Below are 20,449 nucleotides of genomic sequence, written 5' to 3'. Positions count from 1 at the left end.
CATGAGGCTCTCAAGATCCTGAATCGCCTTCCTGTATATCCGAGGATAGATTTTTAAATATAAGCAACCTTGATGAACAAATTGTGACAAAATTGTCTTTAAAGGGCAATAACTCTTTAAGGGGTAAATTGACAATTATGGTCTTTCGAACTTTTCCGTAGATCTTACTTTGCAGAACAGTATTGCTTTTTACAGTTTATATCTATCTATAATAATTTTTAAGATAAAAACAAAAAAACTTCAAAATTTCCTTAAAACTACAATGACATTGTGTGATATTCATAATCGAAGAAAGGAGGTTGGAGTAACTAAGAGGTCATTGTGACATACGAAATATTACATCATCATTAGTGGACTCTATCTGGCTTGTACATAGCAAAGTGTCTTTATAATAATGCTATAGTTCTGTCCGTATTTGCAGTGTTAACTCTTTTTATTCAAGTGTTTCATTTTTTAAATTTCGTAAATCAGCTGAACAGCAGCAAAATATCAAATTCAAAGATTTTTCTTTGCTGGGGTTATGCATGCTACAAGGAGACCATACAGGTGGTCAGGCCTATACCAAGAGAAATTCCTACGATGATCACAACAGCCATTCAATGGTCAATATCAATACCATTCATTTATAGGAAATAGTAGAATTATTTGTACATGCAGAGTATTTGGTCCATTTCCTGTAGCTTGTCAATAAATCTACAATAGGAAAATTTTTAAATATGAGAAACTATTGGATTTTATATTCTATATACACATTCTTACACTGCAAATTAACAGCGTATTACATCAGTGAACACACACTGAAATGTCTTGAATCATGATAGATTTTTCAATGAACCATGAGAATGAGGCAAAGGTCAGTTGAAACTAGTCAGTTTTTCCTACTGCTTACAGAATCTGAGAAACAAACCTAATACAGATACTTCAACCTTGAGCACTGATCTATGATATATGAAGTCAAGGTCAAGTTAACTATGCTCGACTTTCATGTAGACCTTGCAGGGATTCCTTATACCAAATATAATTATGTAACAAATCATAATAGATGAGGAATTCACATTTCAAAAAAATATGCTTCTTTATAAGCATTCAATGAAGAAGAGATCAAGGACTGGACATATGACAGACAGAAACTTCATAACATAATGCATCTTTATACAAGATATGAAGCACTTAATATTGACCTTTAGATGTTGGTTAAGGTATATCTTGTGTTGTTGGATTGTTTCATAAGCACATACCACATTTTCCCTTTATATTCTTTGTATGCCCCACCTACGATAGTAGAGGGGCATTATGTTTTCTGGTCAGTGCCTCCGTTCGTCCGTCTGTGTGTCTGTTCGCTACAGGTTAAAGTTTTTGATAAAGGTAGTTTTTGCAGAAGTTGAAGTCCAATCAACTTGAAACTTAGTACACATGTTCCCTATGATATGATCTTTCTAATTATAATTCCAAATTATAGTTTTTACCCCAATTTCACGGTCCACTGAACATAGAAAATTAGTGCGAGTGGGGCATCTGTGTACTATGGACACATTCTTGTTTCAAATATTTTGTACTGGCTTTCACCAGCAATAAAACAACCAACCACATATGCATTTTAAATCACTTTCATTCAGTGTCCATATATTTATTATTATAGAACAATAATCAGCATCCTGCATGACAATTCTTTTTACATTTTGTCTAAAGTGTAAATAGTTTATTACTGTATATCTTTCATGTTTATAACAGTTTTTTTAATGTAATCATCATAAATTTTTAATAGTTACACATGGTCAAAATATAGACCATTGCTATTCACCAACTTTGATACTTAGCTGGGTTGGACACATTAAGTAAATGGCAAAAACAATATCATAGCAGGTCCAATGATTAATTTCCACATAAGAAAATAATACCGAAGGCTGACAGCTGATTCCTTCTTCTTACAATGGCATAGCAATAATGACAGACACTGACAATGAAATGTGTACTTATGGAAAATATTGCAAGATGATCTACATTTTAATAAGCTTCAATAAATGATAAATCAACCAGTATTTAAGCCTTCCCTGCTAGGTGATAAAAACAAAATTGGATGTGCGCTCAAAACTTAAATAAAATAATATAAGTCAATAAAAAACAACTCCGTCTCCTTTGATAATAACAATAATAAAAAAGCTTTGATTACAGATGGAGCAGCTGATATTTTATCAATGATGATATAATGATCAAAATATTCCTTTGAACACATGAAGTGCATGATGGACACAAGATGAGTTTAAAATGATTTGAATGAATTTCATCATTTTACAATTGTAGTTTTGGATTTTCTCATACATCTTGATCCAGTCTTAAATGATTAAATCTCATATCCATTATTTAAGTTTCAATTGTTTTAACAATTGTATCAATAAATAAATAAATCTGAAACTGAAAATCAAAATGAAAGCGAGGCTGATTATGAAATTGAGACTGAGTCTCCTTTTACATCACCAATGAAAATATCACCCCATGTCATGTGACATCTTTGTCAGTTTTTTTGTTCTGTTTATGTTTATTTTTAGAATTTTGTCCATCTATATGCTGGTCCTCTACTGGTTCCTCAGATATTTTATCTATGGAAGATAAGACTTGTGCTAAGATCTTCATTTGATCAACTCCTTGTAAAAGTTGTCTGAAAAAAAACAAAATATATCATGCATCTTTAAATATTTTCATTTTGGAAGTTTGTATTAATCCAATATAATCAACAGGTTGTAGACTGACAGCAAACCTCATAGAAAATCACTTTCATACATTTAAATAGTGATGTGTTAGAGATAATATTTGTATTAGACATGTGCTACAGAGACTTCTGTACTGAGGAATCTGGACAAAACCAGTTAAAAGATACTGAAATCTTTTTACCATCAGCTACAAAAGTTTAAAATACTTTTTCTCATGCAATACGGATGGATGGATCTGATTGGATAATGACATGCATACTGTATAGCGGGTTATTTCCCCAGTTGAAAATTTTCGCTTATTTTTGTGATTACGCCATTTTAAAAGTGCACATGAAAAGGTATTGATAAAAGTTTTGAATCTGCCAAAATAATAACCATCAAAATAATATTCGCCCAAATATGTTGTATACCTTATTCAATGAAAATCGTGAAATTTTACACCCCCAAAAATAACCTGTTTCAGTAATATAAAAAATCATTACTTGAGTTTAAATTATTGCGATAATAACCCGGTCACATTTTTCGCAATAATAAAAACATATAGCAATAATTTCTGACTTTACAGTAAGCTAGAACATCTGGAACGTAAAATAGTTATCCTATTGGGTCTAAGCAAGTCAGTGTACGGTCGGACCCCCTTCTGTCCTCCATCCGTCGGGGTGATCAACACTGATATACTACATCCTCATTGGATAACTATTGCTTCTCACCATAGGGACTTAAAATTTAAATTTGTATCTGAACTAAGTACTCACTTTAAACTTTGTTCAGCAGTGTTAGCTGCACTGGCTAATTGTTCTGATGAATATTTTGTCCTCTCTCTGATCTCAGCCAAACCATGGTCCCCTGATCGCAGTAAATCATTCTCTGATCTCAATGATGTCACTTGTTTCTGTAACATAATAAGAGTAACATCAGAATATAGGGTCACAGTCTTTGGTCTATATACCTTAATGTTCTGAACTCTTCAATATGACCATCTCTATAAACTGCCATGAGTTTAGTCTCAGGGTTTCATCATATACTGCTGTATACAACTAAGTGTCAGTGGAAGGCTGTGATGAAAGAATGTAAACGAAAATGCACTGAAAAGTATATCGTAATTACTTATTTTTTCAGTAAAATTTAATACAACAAATATTTAACAACGGTTAAGGAAAATTTTAATTAACAAATAGGAAAACAAGGCTTCATGGTAAAAATTTAAAAAAAAGTATCATGGCTCCATCAATTCAGTTAAATAGCCCATGTGCTCAAAGTGCTATGAATTCATAGTTTATCATGTCCTGATACAGTAAACTGTCGCAACACACTAGAAAGTTAATTAACTTGCCATCAACGATCACTTAATGAAATATTAGCTGTAGATAATACATTTGTAAGTTACAGATTTTTTTATCAAAATAGAAATATGCATACAGGACCAAGTTTTGTATATGCATTGTATGCATGCATTGGTTCAAATCATTAAAAAATTACAAAAAACTTGTTTCATATGGCATAAACTTTTAGTATACTGTAGATTCATTTATTTTCGTGGGTACCAATTTTTGTGGATTAAGGAAAACTTGCATGTTTGTTGGTATTTAATTTCGTGGTTTTACCGTTGTCTGCATACAAGCCAATAAAAAGATTGTTATTCGTTGAACATTTAATTTAGTTGTTTATCTGTATCCACGAAAACCAAGAAAATTGGTATCCAACGAATAATAATGAATTCACAGTATATAATATCTTACTTCCTTTATCTTAAGGGAATACGATACAGTAGCAGGGGCAGATAATAACGTTTTCAAAACTGTTCGTGTTGTTTTCGCGACGTTGGTAACAAGAACGTTGTAGTTTCGCGATGTTTCTAATAAGAACGTTATCGTTTCGCGACGTCGCTTTAAATGAAGTTACAATTTCGCGGAATATACACTGACGTGGGTACCACGATTTCCCGAGAACTACGAGAACAACATAATATCCCGAAAACAAGATTATATATCCCGAGAACAAGATTTTTTATGGTGTTATATGTGTTTTTTTGCTTAAATAAGTGTAACAGCATACAATGATTAAGGTTTATGGCGTTCATAATTAATAAAAGTACACGCAATCTTCAGAAAATAGATTTGTATGAGGCAAATTCCTTATTCCTTAAAACAAAATGGCGGACGTTATATTTTGTCAGTTTTTATATGAATTTTTAACATTTTTTTTAATAAAATCTATTCTTTCAGTACATTTGATACTTTTCTTTTCTGTCAGTTCTTCTAAGATCTTCTAATACTTTGATTTTCTTAAGTTGTCTACCTTAAGAATGTCCGCCATATTGTGTTCAACAAGGATTTTGCATCTCACAAGACATAGAAATCGAATTTTTGACCTAAAATTGCATTTTTATTGAATAAAAACGAGTTTTATCTCTTATTAGTATTCTTTATTATTGTAAAAAGTAGTAAAAACACAATAAAAACACCTATAACACAATTAAAAATCTTGTTCTCGGGATACATAATCTTGTTTTCGGGATATTATGTTGTTCTCGTAGTTCTCGGGAAATCGTGGTACCGCACTGACGTCATAAATCCAGTTGCGTGAAATTCAAAAAAGTACCTGCTGAAAAATCGGCCATGCCGTTTCTGAAAGACGGAGAAATCCGCCGAAGGGCTGGTAGATCAAAAGAAATACTGGAAATGAACAAGAACAAATTAAATACGACTTTGACTGACAATGAAGAAATGGTTATAGACACAGAGGAAAGTACCGACGGGATATCATGGAAAGATGGTAGACGAATTGTGGAACTTTTCAGTCTGGCAAAAGCACTGAATAGCTGTCAAAACATTAACTGCACTGCCCAGCTGAACCTACTTAACGTGGAAAAAGAAAACCTGCAAGGATTTGGGAGCTATCTCACAATTCGTTGCTTGAACTGCAACTTCCTTAACGACATTTTAACAAATAAAACACATTACGGAACAAAAGGACCTGCAATTTTTGACATCAACACAAAAGCTGCAATAGGTAATTATAAGTACTGATAGTTGCTTGTCGTCCAGTGGCAAATATCTTATTGCACATTTATCACATTAACACGTTATTTAAAGGAGACAACACACACCTTACCTGCTTTGGCCTTTGTATAAGATCAGCACACTGAGTATACTTTTTGCTGTGCCTCCTAACAAGATACATGTAGTTAGCGGAAATAAAGACATGTAACTCTACTTGTATATGTTATTATAATTCATAAATGAGTATTGTTTATAAATACCATGTAAACTTAAAACGTATTGGTTTAAAGAAGACGAGTTGTGAATAATTTTAGTTTATAAACCCCATTAAAAGGAGGATCAGTGTAACAGTACATATATATTATGGCACATTTTGCTATTTATTGAAAACATGATCACTATTGTAAGTCAAATATGCGCTGTATTCGATAATATAACGGACACTTATCTGAACGGAAATCATCATTTTATTGCAAAAATACTTAAATCTTCACAAATTTTGCCTTTTTGAGATGAGTTTGTCCTAAAATGGTTTACTTTTATAAATTGTGACTTGGAGAGTAGTCTCATTAGCACTCCTACGCTAGTCTGGCGTATATACAACATTTGGTCCTGGTATCTATGATGAGTTTACCACATCTCCTTAAATCAATTAACTCAAAAAATGTAATAAATTGCAGGTATGATTGAGGCTGGTATTGGTCCAAGACAACTTAACAAGTTTGTTACAGCGCTAGGAATTCCAGGAGCAACAGCCAAGACTTTAAAAAAACGGGAACGGGAGATTCAAAAGCCGCTTTCGGAGATTGCAAAAACGTCATGTGTGAATGCTCTCCAAGAGGAGATTGAGAAAACAAGGTAAACTAATATGTAAACTTGGGCATACTGAATGTAACTATGTATAGACATGTTTATTGTTGTTGAAGACCGCTACTTAAATCTCTAGATATTTATTTTTTTATTTTTTGGGGTTGTCGGGTTGTTGTCTCATTAATGCAGTCCCGTATGCATCTTTACACAGAACGGTATTATCTTATTTGTTTGATAATTTTTCATTTGATCATCGAGTGAGCTAACTTCTGTGATTTTTAGAGGGGTGCATTAACTGAATAGTTTTGCATTTACTGAATAGTTTTTTTTGCACTGTCCAATCTTCTCAGTTGGCTGCTTGTCATAGGAAAATCACGTATTGTCACATTTCCATAAAAATGTAAACAAAAACGGTATCCCAGCAAAGTACATAAATTGATTAATAAACTGGTCCGCCGAGCGCAGATTGATACGACCACAGATGGATACGACCGCATAAGTCTATCCCTAAACAATAGGAGTAAAAATGTACACAATATACAATTCTAATATAAAAAAGTTGATGTGGTATGATTGCCAATGAGACAACTCTCCACAAGAGACCAAAATGACACATGCATTAACAACTATAGGTCACCGTACGGCCTTCAACAATGAGCAAAGCCCATACCGCATAGTCATGCAGCTATAAAAGGCGATATGACAATGTAAAACAAGTCAAACGAGAAAACAAACGGACTTATTCATAGAAAAAAAAAGGAATATATGTTTGAATTTGAATTGTTATTTAATAAAACAAGTAATAGGTTTCTGGCAAAGAATCAATTAAGTCATACAACTTGAAATTACACGATTTACACTCTGCTATTGTCTTCAGACTTTATACAATGAAACAACTAGCAAAATAAATTGTAACCCCAACAATTTCTTCAATGGTGAGGGGGGAAAATCACTTTGATTTTTAATTTAAATATCTTTAATCTTGCGGGGATTTTTTTTAGACCAACCCCTGAACAAACTATGATATTTAGAAAGAAAACCACTTTCTTTTTGTAAAATGTGGTACTATTATCGTGGTCGGATGCGAATATTTTCCGTTATCGTTTTTTGCGTTTTCCTCTGTCATTTTCCCAACGCGAAATCGGGCAATCAAGGAAGCGTAATCTAGAAAATAAACTCATCATATATACCAGGACTAAATTTTGTATATACGCCTGACGCGCGTTTCGTCTACAAAAGACTCGTCGGTGACGCTCGAATAAATAAAAGTTAGAAATACTCGATTAAGTACTAAATTGAGAAATTGAAAAATCGGGAAATCGATATCAAGATTCAAGAAATTAGGAGATCTAGAAATCGAGTAAGCAAAAACGCGAAATCAAAAGAAATTCATTTTGCGTTTTCGCTTTCGTGTTTTCGCGCTGTTGCTTTTTTGCTTTACTGATTTCTCGATTAGCATTTGTATAGTAAAAGGAGAAAACATGAAAAGGCTAAAAGGCGAAATGGCCGCATCCGGCCACCATATACTATTCAATATAATTATATTCACACATCTTCTCCCTATGGTATTTCACCTGGTGGTACATTTTCACAAAAATAAAAAATAAAACAATGAACAAAACACAACTTATTGTCATTTGAAAATTGATTGCTTTTGTCTCCTTTATGTCTCCTTTTTTTTTTAAGAAATGGTTCATAGATTTGATTTTTTTTCCACTACAGGGAGCAGTTAAATGTTGAAACCACTGCCATTCCAAAGTTAACGGCTAAATACGACATGTGTTGGCAAAAAAGGGGCTCCGGTCGTTCGTACAATAGCCACTCAGGTGTTGGATCTGTAATTGGGCAAAACACTGGAAAAGTTTTAAACTTCAAAGTATGTTCAGACCACTGTCGGATATGTTTAAAAGCATCGCAATTGGGTAAAGAACCAGAAAATCACGAATGCCAGAAAAATTGGAATAAATCACCTAAAGCAATGGAGGCACATACGGGAGCTGAACTTCTAAAAACATTAGAAGATATTGGGGGAACACAAGTAGGTGTGTTAGTGATGGATGACGATTCTGCCACACTGTCCCAAGTGAAGGAACGATTGGGACATCCAGTGGAAAAATGGAGTGATATAAATCATTCAAGGAAGTCGGTGGGAAATTCTATGTATAACACATTGCAAAAAAAACACAAAACTTTAACTACCACAGTTATAAAGTACTTTCAAAAATGCTTTTCCTATGCAATATCACAAAACAAAAACAAAGAAAATGCACTTAAGGAAACACTTATCTCGATAGTTCCACACGCTTTTGGTCAACATGAAAAATGTGGTAATTGGTGTAAAGCGGACAATGATAACTTCAGCTTTAAATCCCTACCTGGCGGAAAAGCATTATCCGGTGATGACCTTTATAATGATTTGTACATTGTATTTGAGACCATGTCAAACAATGCACATAAACTTGCACCCGGGGGATCAACAAAAGATGTAGAGTCTCTAAATGGCATATTCGCGTCTAAAGCACCAAAGCGAATATGCTATAGTGCCAGTGAAAGTTTGAAGAACAGAGTTTCTGCTACAGTAGCTCAGAAAAATATCGGATACCATTACATTTCGGAACTTCATTTAGAGGCTGGGTTATCGCCCAACAAAATTACAAAGAAACAAAGCGAGTGTCTTTCAAAGGAGCGAAAACGGCAACTGATTTATAACCAACAACCAGAGGTGAAAAGAAGGAAAATTAAAACAAATAACGAAAAAAAGACAGAAATAGCTAAGAAAGAGAAAGTCGAAGGGACTACGTATAAAAGTGATGTTGGTTTTTCACTGGTCACTGAGATAAACAATATACCTGGGATTCGATATCGTCCTAACATAGAAACTGTGACCAATTTTGATGGTAATTTTGCTGTGTTTGACTTGGAGACCAGTTCGTTACAAGAGGACTGTGAAATTCTACAAATAGCCTGTAAATTTAACGATAATGAATTTAGTTGCTACATACAACCAACCAAGCCCATTTCAAAAATGAGTAGCGCTGTCACTGGACTTACAAATGAAGGGGGTGTTCTTTTTCACCATGGTAAACCAATACGAGCAATCAACCGAGAAGCAGCATTTCAAAATTTTGTAATATGGCTAAGTCAATACAAACCAGTAATACTAATTGGCCATAACGCCAAGTTATTTGACTCTAAACGTTTAATTTTTAATATAAAGAATTATACATGTTTTGCCGAATTCAAGACAGTTGTTAAGGGATTTGTCGATACCTTGCCTTTGTTCAAAAAACAATTTCCGGGTTTTCCAAACTATAAGCAGACTACAGTGTATGAACATGTTTGTGGAGGACAGTTTGATGCTCACAACGCAATAGGAGATGTTTCAGCATTGAATTGTATATTGGAAAAATCGAGCATTGGTAAGAAAGAACTACTTTTACATTCTTTCAGTATTGAATCCCTAATGGAGCAACAGAAATTTGACACAGAAACAAAGAGAAATGAGAAAACTTATGAAACTGTGATAAATGATAATTTTTTAACAAAATCTATGGCGCGTAGGATGGCTGAATCGGGTCTGGTGTTGGATGATTTTAAATCAATACACAAAAATCATAACAACCGTGGTGTACAGCAGGTATTCACTGAAAAACGTATCAATCGAACACCAAGAGTGACAGACAAAACAGCTATCCTCAACAAATTTTTGCAATATTTTTCATGACAAGAACAGTTTTTTTTTTAATTATTGATACAGAAGATAATAATACTGTCTTTATTTAAAAACAATCGGAATTAAATTATTTTTTGTCTTTATTTTTTTATTTTTTTTTGTGTAGCATTTGGCAGACTTAAAATTGTATGGAGTGTTGTCATTGTAGAGCCACATTTAACAAACTACCAACAAAAAACCATAACCAACTGCATGTGCGAGACCCTCATGAGTAGACAAAGTCGTACAACACCCTATTCGTAAATAAAATAATGAATAGAGTGTGTCATCCTGTTCTGGACTTGAATTTGGTACATACAAAAATTGCCGATTTAAAATTGATATTTTAAAAATATACAAGTGTGGACACAGATGAGTGTGGACAGTATGTTTGGATGTTTGACAGTGTCTTATGACAGAAGGAGTTCTATGGTTTTCCTATATGGTGTTATTATCACGCGGTGACAACCAATCTGAGCATTAGAAGTGTTTAAAAATATACAAGTGTATGCAAAAAAACTGTCAATACAAGTATGTTAAAAAGATTTCAAAAAAGTATATTGGTGTCATTTTTGGGTTGATTTTAAGCAAATTAGTACCAAATGATCCAAAACTGTCACACGTCAGTTTTATTAATTGGTTGTATTTTTGTTTTGTTTATCAAACTGGGCGTAATACTAGTAGACCAAAACAAGAAAATAACCGTTCACATGCTAATAAAGAGCTTATTATTCAATGTTTACGGTTCGTTATCGTGCATCATATTTGTATTTCGTTCATTGTTAAATCAGGCCGTACGTTTCCCGTTTCAGTTGTTTTGAATTTGTATATATCTATATCTTTTTATTCTCATAAAGCCAATGCATTACATCGGTACAGATATAACAAATACAACAATAAATATTTACAATATGTACAAAACAAGCGAGAGAGGTTACAAAAGTTACAAGCCAGGAGTACAAACACAATTTATATTTTTTACAAAAGAACAAAGCTTCTTCAGAACTGGTTTTCTTGTAGGGGCTGTTTCAAAGCTGATTCTGCGGTATGGGGTTTACTCATTGTTGAAGGCTGTCCCATGTCCTACAGTCGTTAACTTCTGCATTATTTGGTCTCTGGTTGAGATTTGTCTTATTGGTAATCATATCAAGTCTTCTTATTTGTATAGGTACATCTGTATTGTACTTTAACATATTGAGAGATAAAAATTGAAAATCAGCAAATGTACAGTAATTGCAGAAAGACAGATCAGAGAGTGTACACACACGCCAAAACTCGTCGCTTTCAAGGTGATGAGCAAATATGAAGTCATTCAGTAAGGTTATTTCTAAGAAAAGTAACAAACATATTGTTAGACGATCGGATAACAGATCAAACAACGTGTATGCAATATAGCTCTACTCGTAGACAAAGAAGTAAGCCAATATCATATAAATATCTATACGCCGCATAAAAGGTAATGGAAGTTATCTATTGATAATGACATTGTTCAATATCATTTTCTAATACCGGCTGCTGTACTTCATATGAAATGTTATACCAAAACTTCGTTTTCGGTTGATTGAGGCAATAATGAGATGAAACAGCTTCAACTGTAAAACAATAAGTACTCCTTATATTAAAAGTTTGTAAGATGATTATCTTATTATAATCGAAGTACAATGTATGTCCTTTTAAAGCTGACGATATGGAATCGGTTTTGTCATTGTAGAAGGTTATATACGGTTGTCACTTAATGGTATCACCTCACTCAATTTAAAGTTGGTTCACATTTTGCCATATCAAGGCCTTTCAAATAATATTCTATCCTCTTTTAGTACATGAATCAATTTCGAACTAATGTCGGACGGATATGCACCTTTATACTTATATCAGAGTTTTCTTTATTGCCGTTCAGTTAAAAAGTAATCTGCTAGTAACCTTTGTTATATCCCTTACGTTATTATAAAAAGGTTTCTGTCCAAATGTAGTTTCGTAAATGTTTAGCACATATGTTTTGCCATTTTACAAGGAACCATATCATATGCATTTTTATGATAAGTATCAACGCTTTTGAAAACACCTGCATAAAATTATAATTGAGAGTATAGTCTTGTACGGCGGGAACGATTATACGACGTCTTTGCGATTAAAACTTAACATAACGTAATTTAGCGCCATACTGACAGACGTCGTAAAATATTAAGGTATATGGCTTTTATTGAAAAAACAAGCACATGGACCCCTATTTTTTTCTTTTGCAATTAATCAAGTACTGTTTCATGAACACTCCGCCAAATTTTCAAGAAAAAATCAACGATCAAATTTTTTCTGCACTTCCGAAATGACGTAAAAAAATGGTCAAATTCTTTAATTCGCATATTGCAATCTGAATCCGGAAAATTATTAATTGGTTTAACCTTAAAATTGTTTTATAATGTTGATGCCATGGATCAAGGGAACATTTTACAAAAAACCCGGTTAAGTTATGACTTTTGGTTCAAAAGTATTGTTACTTTCTTTAAAAGTCCTTATTTATGAAATTTCAGGGATTTTCTTCCAAATATGAATATTTCGAACCAAATTATCTCAGAAAGTAAGTCATGAAGGTACTTTTTTCTTTCCATATTTGAAAAGTACACATTGAAATTGACCTTCTGTCAAAATTTCAAGAAAAAATCAACGAGGGATCTCTACTGTATCGTATGCCCTTAATTTGTGTTTCATTCAGAAAAGCTATTGAGAACAATCATTCTGTAACATATATACTAAGACTGATTATTGATCAATCATGGGATCCAATTTCAGTAGATTTCATTATTAACAAAGTTCTAATTTTTTTTATGGGTTTGTATGTAGACTTCAGCAAAACGACAGAATGGAACATCAATAAAAAACATTTTTCCCTCAATCTACAAAGAAACTAAATGAATCCACAGTATACTACTATGAAGTTAAATCCAAACCTATAAGACTTTTAAGTTTACCTGTAAACCTTTAACATCAGATTGTAGTTTGCTGACTGTAGTTTCTGCTTGAACTGCTCTTTTCTGTAACAAAATAAAATATATTGTAAATTTTGATATTTCTAAATAACATTATTGGAACTGCCGAAACAATAAGAGATGCAAATCAATACAACTGATGCTCTAAAAATTAATAAAGTTTTAATTCAATGACTATTCCTTGACAAAATCTGGGTTTTAAGCTGTAGTATGAATTGTTTACAGTATAAAGGTAAAGACTCAACAAGAATTCTGCAGAAAATTTAATACATATACATAATACTTATATATAAAGTTTGCACTTTCCCTCAAGAAATTGACTTGTTTAACCATCTTGGAAAATGCAATTATTTTCCAAGAGTATACACAAATTGAGGTGAACATCTTTAATACAAACATTGTACAGGGTTGGTAGACTCTTGTTATTTTATATAAACCTACTGTTGTAATAGTTAGATTAGCCTCTATCTGTTGAACCATATTCTCTAAAGCAGTATTCTCTTCTGCTTCTTTCTTCTGTAAGTCTTCCATATCCTTCTTCATCTTATGGCATCTGAAAAACCCACATGAAAATGATTATACTGATCCATCAACAAATAAGAAATCATATAAGAGCGTCCTTACTGATCAATTATCACATTAAAGCCACATCAATATCCATATTTTGGTTAGTACATGAATAAGCACATAATAGGGATTTTCTTAAGATATCAATTTCTCATCGGAAATGCCCAAATATTCACAAAATCAGAACTGGATATTTACTATTATTAAGTATTACACTAAAAGGAATACAATTGTCTTATTCTTTTCAAAAAATATGTATATCATTTATATTATTTTTTTGGTTGTCGCTTGTTTTTTACACAGTAATATACTTTTCTACACTGGTTAGAGGTATAGGGGGAGGGTTGAGATCTCACAAACATGTTTAACCCCGCCGCATTTTTGCGCCTGTCCCAAGTCAGGAGCCTCTGGCCTTTGTTAGTCTTGTATTAATTAAATTTTAGTTTCTTGTGTACAATTTGGAAATTAGTATGGCGTTCATTATCACTGAACTAGTATATATATTTGTTTAGGGGCCAGCTGAAGGACGCCTCCGGGTGCGGAATTTCTCGCTACATTGAAGACCTGTTGGTGACCTTCTGCTGTTGTGTTTTTTTATTTTGGTCGAGTTGTTGTCTCTTTGACACATTCCCCATTTCCATTCTCAATTTTATTTTGTATGTTTTTATAACTGTCATTTTTGCTTTTAATTTTTGGGACAAAGCTAATGCAGCTGTGTACAGGTGCAGTTGATAGAAACATTTCAAAGAGTTCCACCATCATGACCATAATACAGATACACAGGTACACAAAATTTACTTCTAGATAATAGCTTTTGATCATATACAAGCGTCTGTCCAAGTTTGGTACAAGTCCAAAATAGTATAAGAAAGTTATTAAAATTTTCAAAACTTTAACCACAGAGTACTGTACTAGTGAATGTACATGTAATGTATTCCTGCAGAAAAAACAAGTCCATTTTAAAATAAAATACGGAAAAATGGAATTTTATCTTTACAAAATTTACTTCTGGATACTATCTTATAATCATTAACAAGCTTCTTTCCAAGTTTGGTACAAATCCAGGATAGTTTAAGAAAGTTATTAAAATTTCAAAAACGTTAACCACAGAGTGAATGTAGTGTTTCCCTGTAGAAAAACTAAGGCCATTTTTAAGTAATATACAGAAAAAATGGAATTTTATTTTTACAAAATTTACTTCTAGATACTATCTTATGATCATAAACAAGCTCATGTCCAAGTTTGGTAGATACATGTATCCACTAAAGTTTAAGAAAGTTATTAAAATTTCAAAAACTTTAATCACAGAGTGAATATTTGTGGATGCCAGCTGATGACACTGTTGCAGACAGACTGTAAGATCGCTATGTCTCGCTTTTTCGACTAAAGTGGAAGGCTCAACAAAAATGACTTTTTCTTAGAGGCTATAAGTTGATTATGACATTATTATAACATGAAAACAGCAATAAATGCACTCTTCCTGTGCTATTGTTTTGTTTTATGTGGAAGTAGTAATGATATTGTGTCATAATTTGACACACATCATATTGTTTCTGATACTAAATGTATAGAAACCTTTAGTTTAGAGTTTATAATACCTTTGTGACTCTGTAACAGCTTCTCTTCTGGCTTCTTCCAACTGTGTGCGTAACATGGAATTTTCTTCTCGTAACTATCAACAGAAATAAGTTTATTTACAACACAAATCTATATACAAAATGTATCATCTATTTAATCATAATGCATTCACCTACATGTAAGCAACATTTCATTTAAACACAGGTTTTTTCAATAACTATTATCTTGCTGTATTGCTGAACATAAAAATGACCACAAAAAAGGTATGGCATCCATGTGAGCCTTACAGACAATTTGTCAAGCTAAATACATCAAGATGTTGAGATAAAATATTTGTACTGTACAACTGTGTGCTGCTGTTGAATGTTTTTTTTTTAAAGTTTTCTGTTTCTTATAACTAAACAACATGTACACAAAATATTGCATGCATTTACAATTGTACAATGTATGTGCAGGTTTTCATTACAATAATATTAATTGATATTGCAAGCAATGTATATGAGAAACCGACATGTACAATAATTCCCCATTTATTTCTAAAGTAAAAAGAGTAATCTACAATGTACTCACCTTTCTTAGCTCAAGTTCATATTCCCCATTATTTGTACTCAACCTTCTGATTTCTAGTTTATAATCTCAATTTATTTCTAAAGTGGAGGAGTCATCTACAATGTACTCACCTATCTGAGTTCTAGTTCATAATCCCCTTCAATTGCACTCACCCATCTGAGTTCAAGTTCATTATCCCCTTTAATTGTACTCACCCATCTGAGTTCGGGTTCATACCCCCCCCCTTTATTTGTACACACCCACCTGAGTTCAAATTCATAAACCCCATCAATTTGAATTCACCCATCTGAGTTCTAGTTCATAACCCCCTTTTTTTGTACTCACCCTTCTGATGTCTAGTTCATAATATCCATCTATTTGTACTCACCCTTCTGAGTTCTTGTTCATAATCCCCTATATTTGTACTCACCCTTCTTAGTTCTAGTTTACTATCCCCATCTATTTGTACCCATGGCCACCCTTCTAAGTTCTAGTTCATAACCCCCTTTATTTGTACTCACCCTTCTAAGTTCTAGTTCATAACCCCTTTTTATTTGTACTCACCCTTCTAAGTTCTAGTCCATAACCCCTTTATTTGTACTCACCTTTCTTAGTTTTAGTTCATAATCCCCCTTTATTTGTACTCACACTTCTGAGTTCGAGTTCATAATCCCCATCTATTTGTACTCACCTTCTAAGTTCTAATATATAATCCCCTTTATTTGTACTCACCCTTCTGAGTTCTAGTTCATAATCCCCTATATTTGTACTCACCCTTCTAAGTTATTTCATAATCCCCTTTATTTGTACTCACCCTTCTAAGTTCTAGTTCATAGTCCCCATTTACTTCTAAAGTAGAAATTCTATTGTCACTATGATCACAGTCATTTTTTAATATTCCATCCGATAAAAAATCTGGCAACCTTGTGGTGCCTCCTGATACCATAGCAACTGGCTCAGGGTCAGAGTTCACATGATTGTCACTGTCAGCACTATATATATTATCACCAGAATCTTCATTATTATGTGAGTTTAACCCTGTGTTGTTACTTGGCTGACTAGAAATGGCAAAGTCGGGAAGATTTAAGTCATGAGAATGATCACTAAAATGGTTCTGAACAAAATCAGGCAAATCACTTGCAAAGTCTGGAGCTACACGAGGACTGCTATTGCCAATATTTTGAGTATTATTATATGTTTTTGGTCGCGCTCCTGCACTTGACGAGCTTCCAGATAAAAACTTCTTGAATGAAAATGGGTTTGCATCTCCATTTTTCTTCTTTTTAGGTCTCTGATTACTGCTACTAGTATTTACTGGTTTTTCTGTAAGATAAATATAACATATATTTTGTATATTTATGATATTGGAATAACAATCTAACAAATTTCAAAGTATGTTAAATTAATAATAAACTGTTATCACAGAGATATGTCTCACCTTTTTGTAATTTTGGCAATGAATTGTGCCAATTAATGCTAATACAATTGCAAACCAAATATCAATGACCAATACAAGTGGATCCCCATAAATTGACCTAATCACAAACTAATACATGTAATGTAAGCAAACCAATCAAAGTCAATAGACCATGACTGAGGGGGCGGAGCCAAATAATCTCCATGGCAATGAGATGTGACAATGCTAATACATCTGCATACCAATTATCATTGATGTACCACAAGTGGATCTCCATAAACTGACCTAATCACAAAGTAATACATGTAAAGTAAGCAAACCATTCAAAGTCAATAGACCATGACTGAGGGGGCGGAGCCAAAAAATCTCCATGGCAATGAGATGTGGCAATGGTAATACATCTGCATACCAATTATCATTGACATACCACAAGTGGATCTCCATAAACTGACCTAATCACAAACTAATACATGTAAAGTAAGCAAACCATTCAAAGTCAATAGACCATGACTGAGGGGGCGGAGCCAAATAATCTCCATGGCAATGAGATGTGGCAATGGTAATACATCTGCATACCAATTATCATTGACAAACCACTAGTGGGTCCCCATAAAACTGAGCTAATCACAAACTAATACATTGTTGACGCTGTCGCTGACGCCGGAAACAGCATATATACCTATGTCTCGCTTATTGACTCTGTCAAGGCGAGACAAAAACAGTAGGTACATTGTATGCTCAAAAGAACTACAGTAGATACATTATTATTCTTTGGGTAATAATTTTCGTTGGTTTTGTTGGTATTCAAATGTTCAACAGTATACAACTTTTTTATAGGCTTTGAGTACAAAGGTATTAAGTAATACCACGAAATCAAATATAGATAAAGGAATGTGGTATGAGTGTAAATGAGACAACTCGCCATCCAAGTCACAATTTATAGAAGTAAAGCATTATAGGTCAAGGTACAATCTTCAACAAGGAGCCTTGTTTCACACAGAACACTTTAAAAAGCTATGTATAGGTCAAAAATGTAAAATAAATTGTTAAAATCATCATCAAAGGGCAATAACTCTATATAGATATGAATAAACATACAATTTCCCTATTGACCATTTCAACATTTTTGTATATTTTGTCTTGCTGATCATTTTAGAAATTGAAAGTTTCTCTCTATTATTTTTAGTATTCAAGATATTACTCAGCTAAAATGATGTACAAAAAAGCATGCAATATTCATGAATATTTTACAAAAATTTGTATATTGGAACATCGAAAAATAACCATCTGGAGATAATCAATGAGTGTAGGAATGCCCTTTACTGTTAGGTGTCAAACGCTCATTTTCAGCTACATACGGTTAGTGTCAAATTGATTCAAAATTAATTCGTCATAATCATTATAATATATATCCATATCATGATTCCTTGCATTGGAAGTTTCAAATAATCATTGTGACCATTATTTTTGGAAAATCTTCAACATGTTAAACCTGATTCGTCAAAATTATTTAATTCATTCAACATGTTCAATTGTCTATACAAAAGTGCATGTAATATCGTCATGCATCAAAAATAAGCATTACATGTAACATCATTAGGCAAGAATTTTTACAGTTATCCCTCATGAAGGTACTAAAGTACCCTCAATGCTATTACGACCCTCATTAACTAGATATACATGTACACCTTATCACTATTTGGTCCATCATGACTGGACATCACAAAAGTTCCAGTAAAATTTTGACGTCATACTAGAAAATATCTAAGGCCACATGGAAAAATGATTGTTGTATGAAATCAAAAGTTCAAGAGGGACAGATTCTCTGGTTAAGCAGGACAGATTCTAGGTTCAAGTCGGACAGATTTCCAAATAGTGATAAGGTGTATTCAGGTACCACCTGCCTCCAATCTCAATTACAGCATTGCCATTAGAAATTGTTATCTTCTAATCTACATCAATAAATTAACAGGACGTCGAACAGTAAACTACAAAAGTGTAGGAGAAAAATGGCAGAGAATATGAGAATTATCTGAGGGAGGCAGTGACCTGTACGAAAAAATACAAACTAAGAAACACTCAAATATGTATGATCCCTCTAAAAGACATTTCAGTATATTCGCCCAACTAAGAACTGGGTATGTAGAACTCAACTACTACAATGTACCATGACCACAAGAACCAAGTAGGCCAAACCAATGCCATAGAGTCATGCAACTATGAAGCACCTGAAACACCTCACCATTTCCTTCTGGAGTGTCCCTGCTATGAGAACAAATGAGAAGAAATTTAACATCAAATATCCTAAGGAGTTGGGATCAGAAACCTAAATTATAAGCTACACAAATGTGCTATGCTAACGAGACTAGACGGTGAGAAGAGAACATAGAAGAGACAAAAGCCAAACTACAGTGGCACATTAAATTGACAGAACAGGCAAATTTTAATACTGCTATTCCTCAGTCCCAATCTTAACCAACCCATACCGATTAAAAATACAGAGAAAAAAAACGCACCAAAGAGAAAACCTGCATATTGGAATAATTATTGCCATCAGGCCTTAAGATTGAGGAACATCTGTTGATTAATCTGTAGGTGAATGCGTGCTTTACGGCAGCTTTTATGAGTGTATCTGTGTGTTATAATACTAAAATAAGTAGAGTTTGCCTTCCAACATATCCTACCATCATCAGATATAACCAAGGTTGAGCGGTCTTTGCGCCGGTTTTTGTTTGACGAATCGCCGATGTCAGGCAAAATGTCGAGGACCTGTCCATTATGTGTTGGAGTAATGTCTTCTGCTGCTTTATTTTGTTCTGCTTCTTTTGGGACAACAAATTTCTTAAAAGAAAACGGGTTGTCTTCATTTTCGTCTCCACCTTCCGCCATACTTCCGGACAAATGTCAACATCCGGTTAGGTCTGCGGGAGAAACCATTGTATGGTTTTGGCGGGTTGAAAAGACTACAGGATGATTTTATTATTCAGGCATAATTAAAGATAGATTTATATTAAAAAATGTCATATTTAAACATTGTATCCTTATTCTAACAGATTTTATCTATTTTATACTTTTTACATTTTTATGCGGAAAGGCCAGTTCAAGAATCTGGGAACAGTATT

The 20,449-nt window shown here is 33.4% G+C and overlaps 1 protein-coding gene across 1 annotated transcript; it reads right to left on the bottom strand.

Moving 5' to 3' along the window:
- Positions 1 to 1,604: 1,604 nt before the first annotated feature.
- Positions 1,605 to 20,228, bottom strand: LOC134722175 (endosome-associated-trafficking regulator 1-like). The gene is made up of 7 exons (XM_063585755.1): positions 20,012 to 20,228; positions 16,725 to 17,233; positions 15,382 to 15,455; positions 13,658 to 13,769; positions 13,199 to 13,261; positions 3,464 to 3,600; positions 1,605 to 2,656 (listed from the first exon to the last, which is right to left on the bottom strand). The coding sequence occupies exons 1-7, from the start codon at positions 20,214 to 20,216 to the stop codon at positions 2,497 to 2,499; spliced, it is 1,260 nt and encodes a 419-aa protein (XP_063441825.1). The 5' UTR covers positions 20,217 to 20,228; the 3' UTR covers positions 1,605 to 2,496.
- Between the last annotated feature and the right edge of the window lie 221 nt (positions 20,229 to 20,449).

This window comes from Mytilus trossulus, chromosome 6 (genome assembly GCF_036588685.1).
Source record: "Mytilus trossulus isolate FHL-02 chromosome 6, PNRI_Mtr1.1.1.hap1, whole genome shotgun sequence".
NCBI lineage: Eukaryota > Metazoa > Mollusca > Bivalvia > Mytilida > Mytilidae > Mytilus > Mytilus trossulus.
This window is presented reverse-complemented; position numbering and strand designations above follow the sequence as displayed.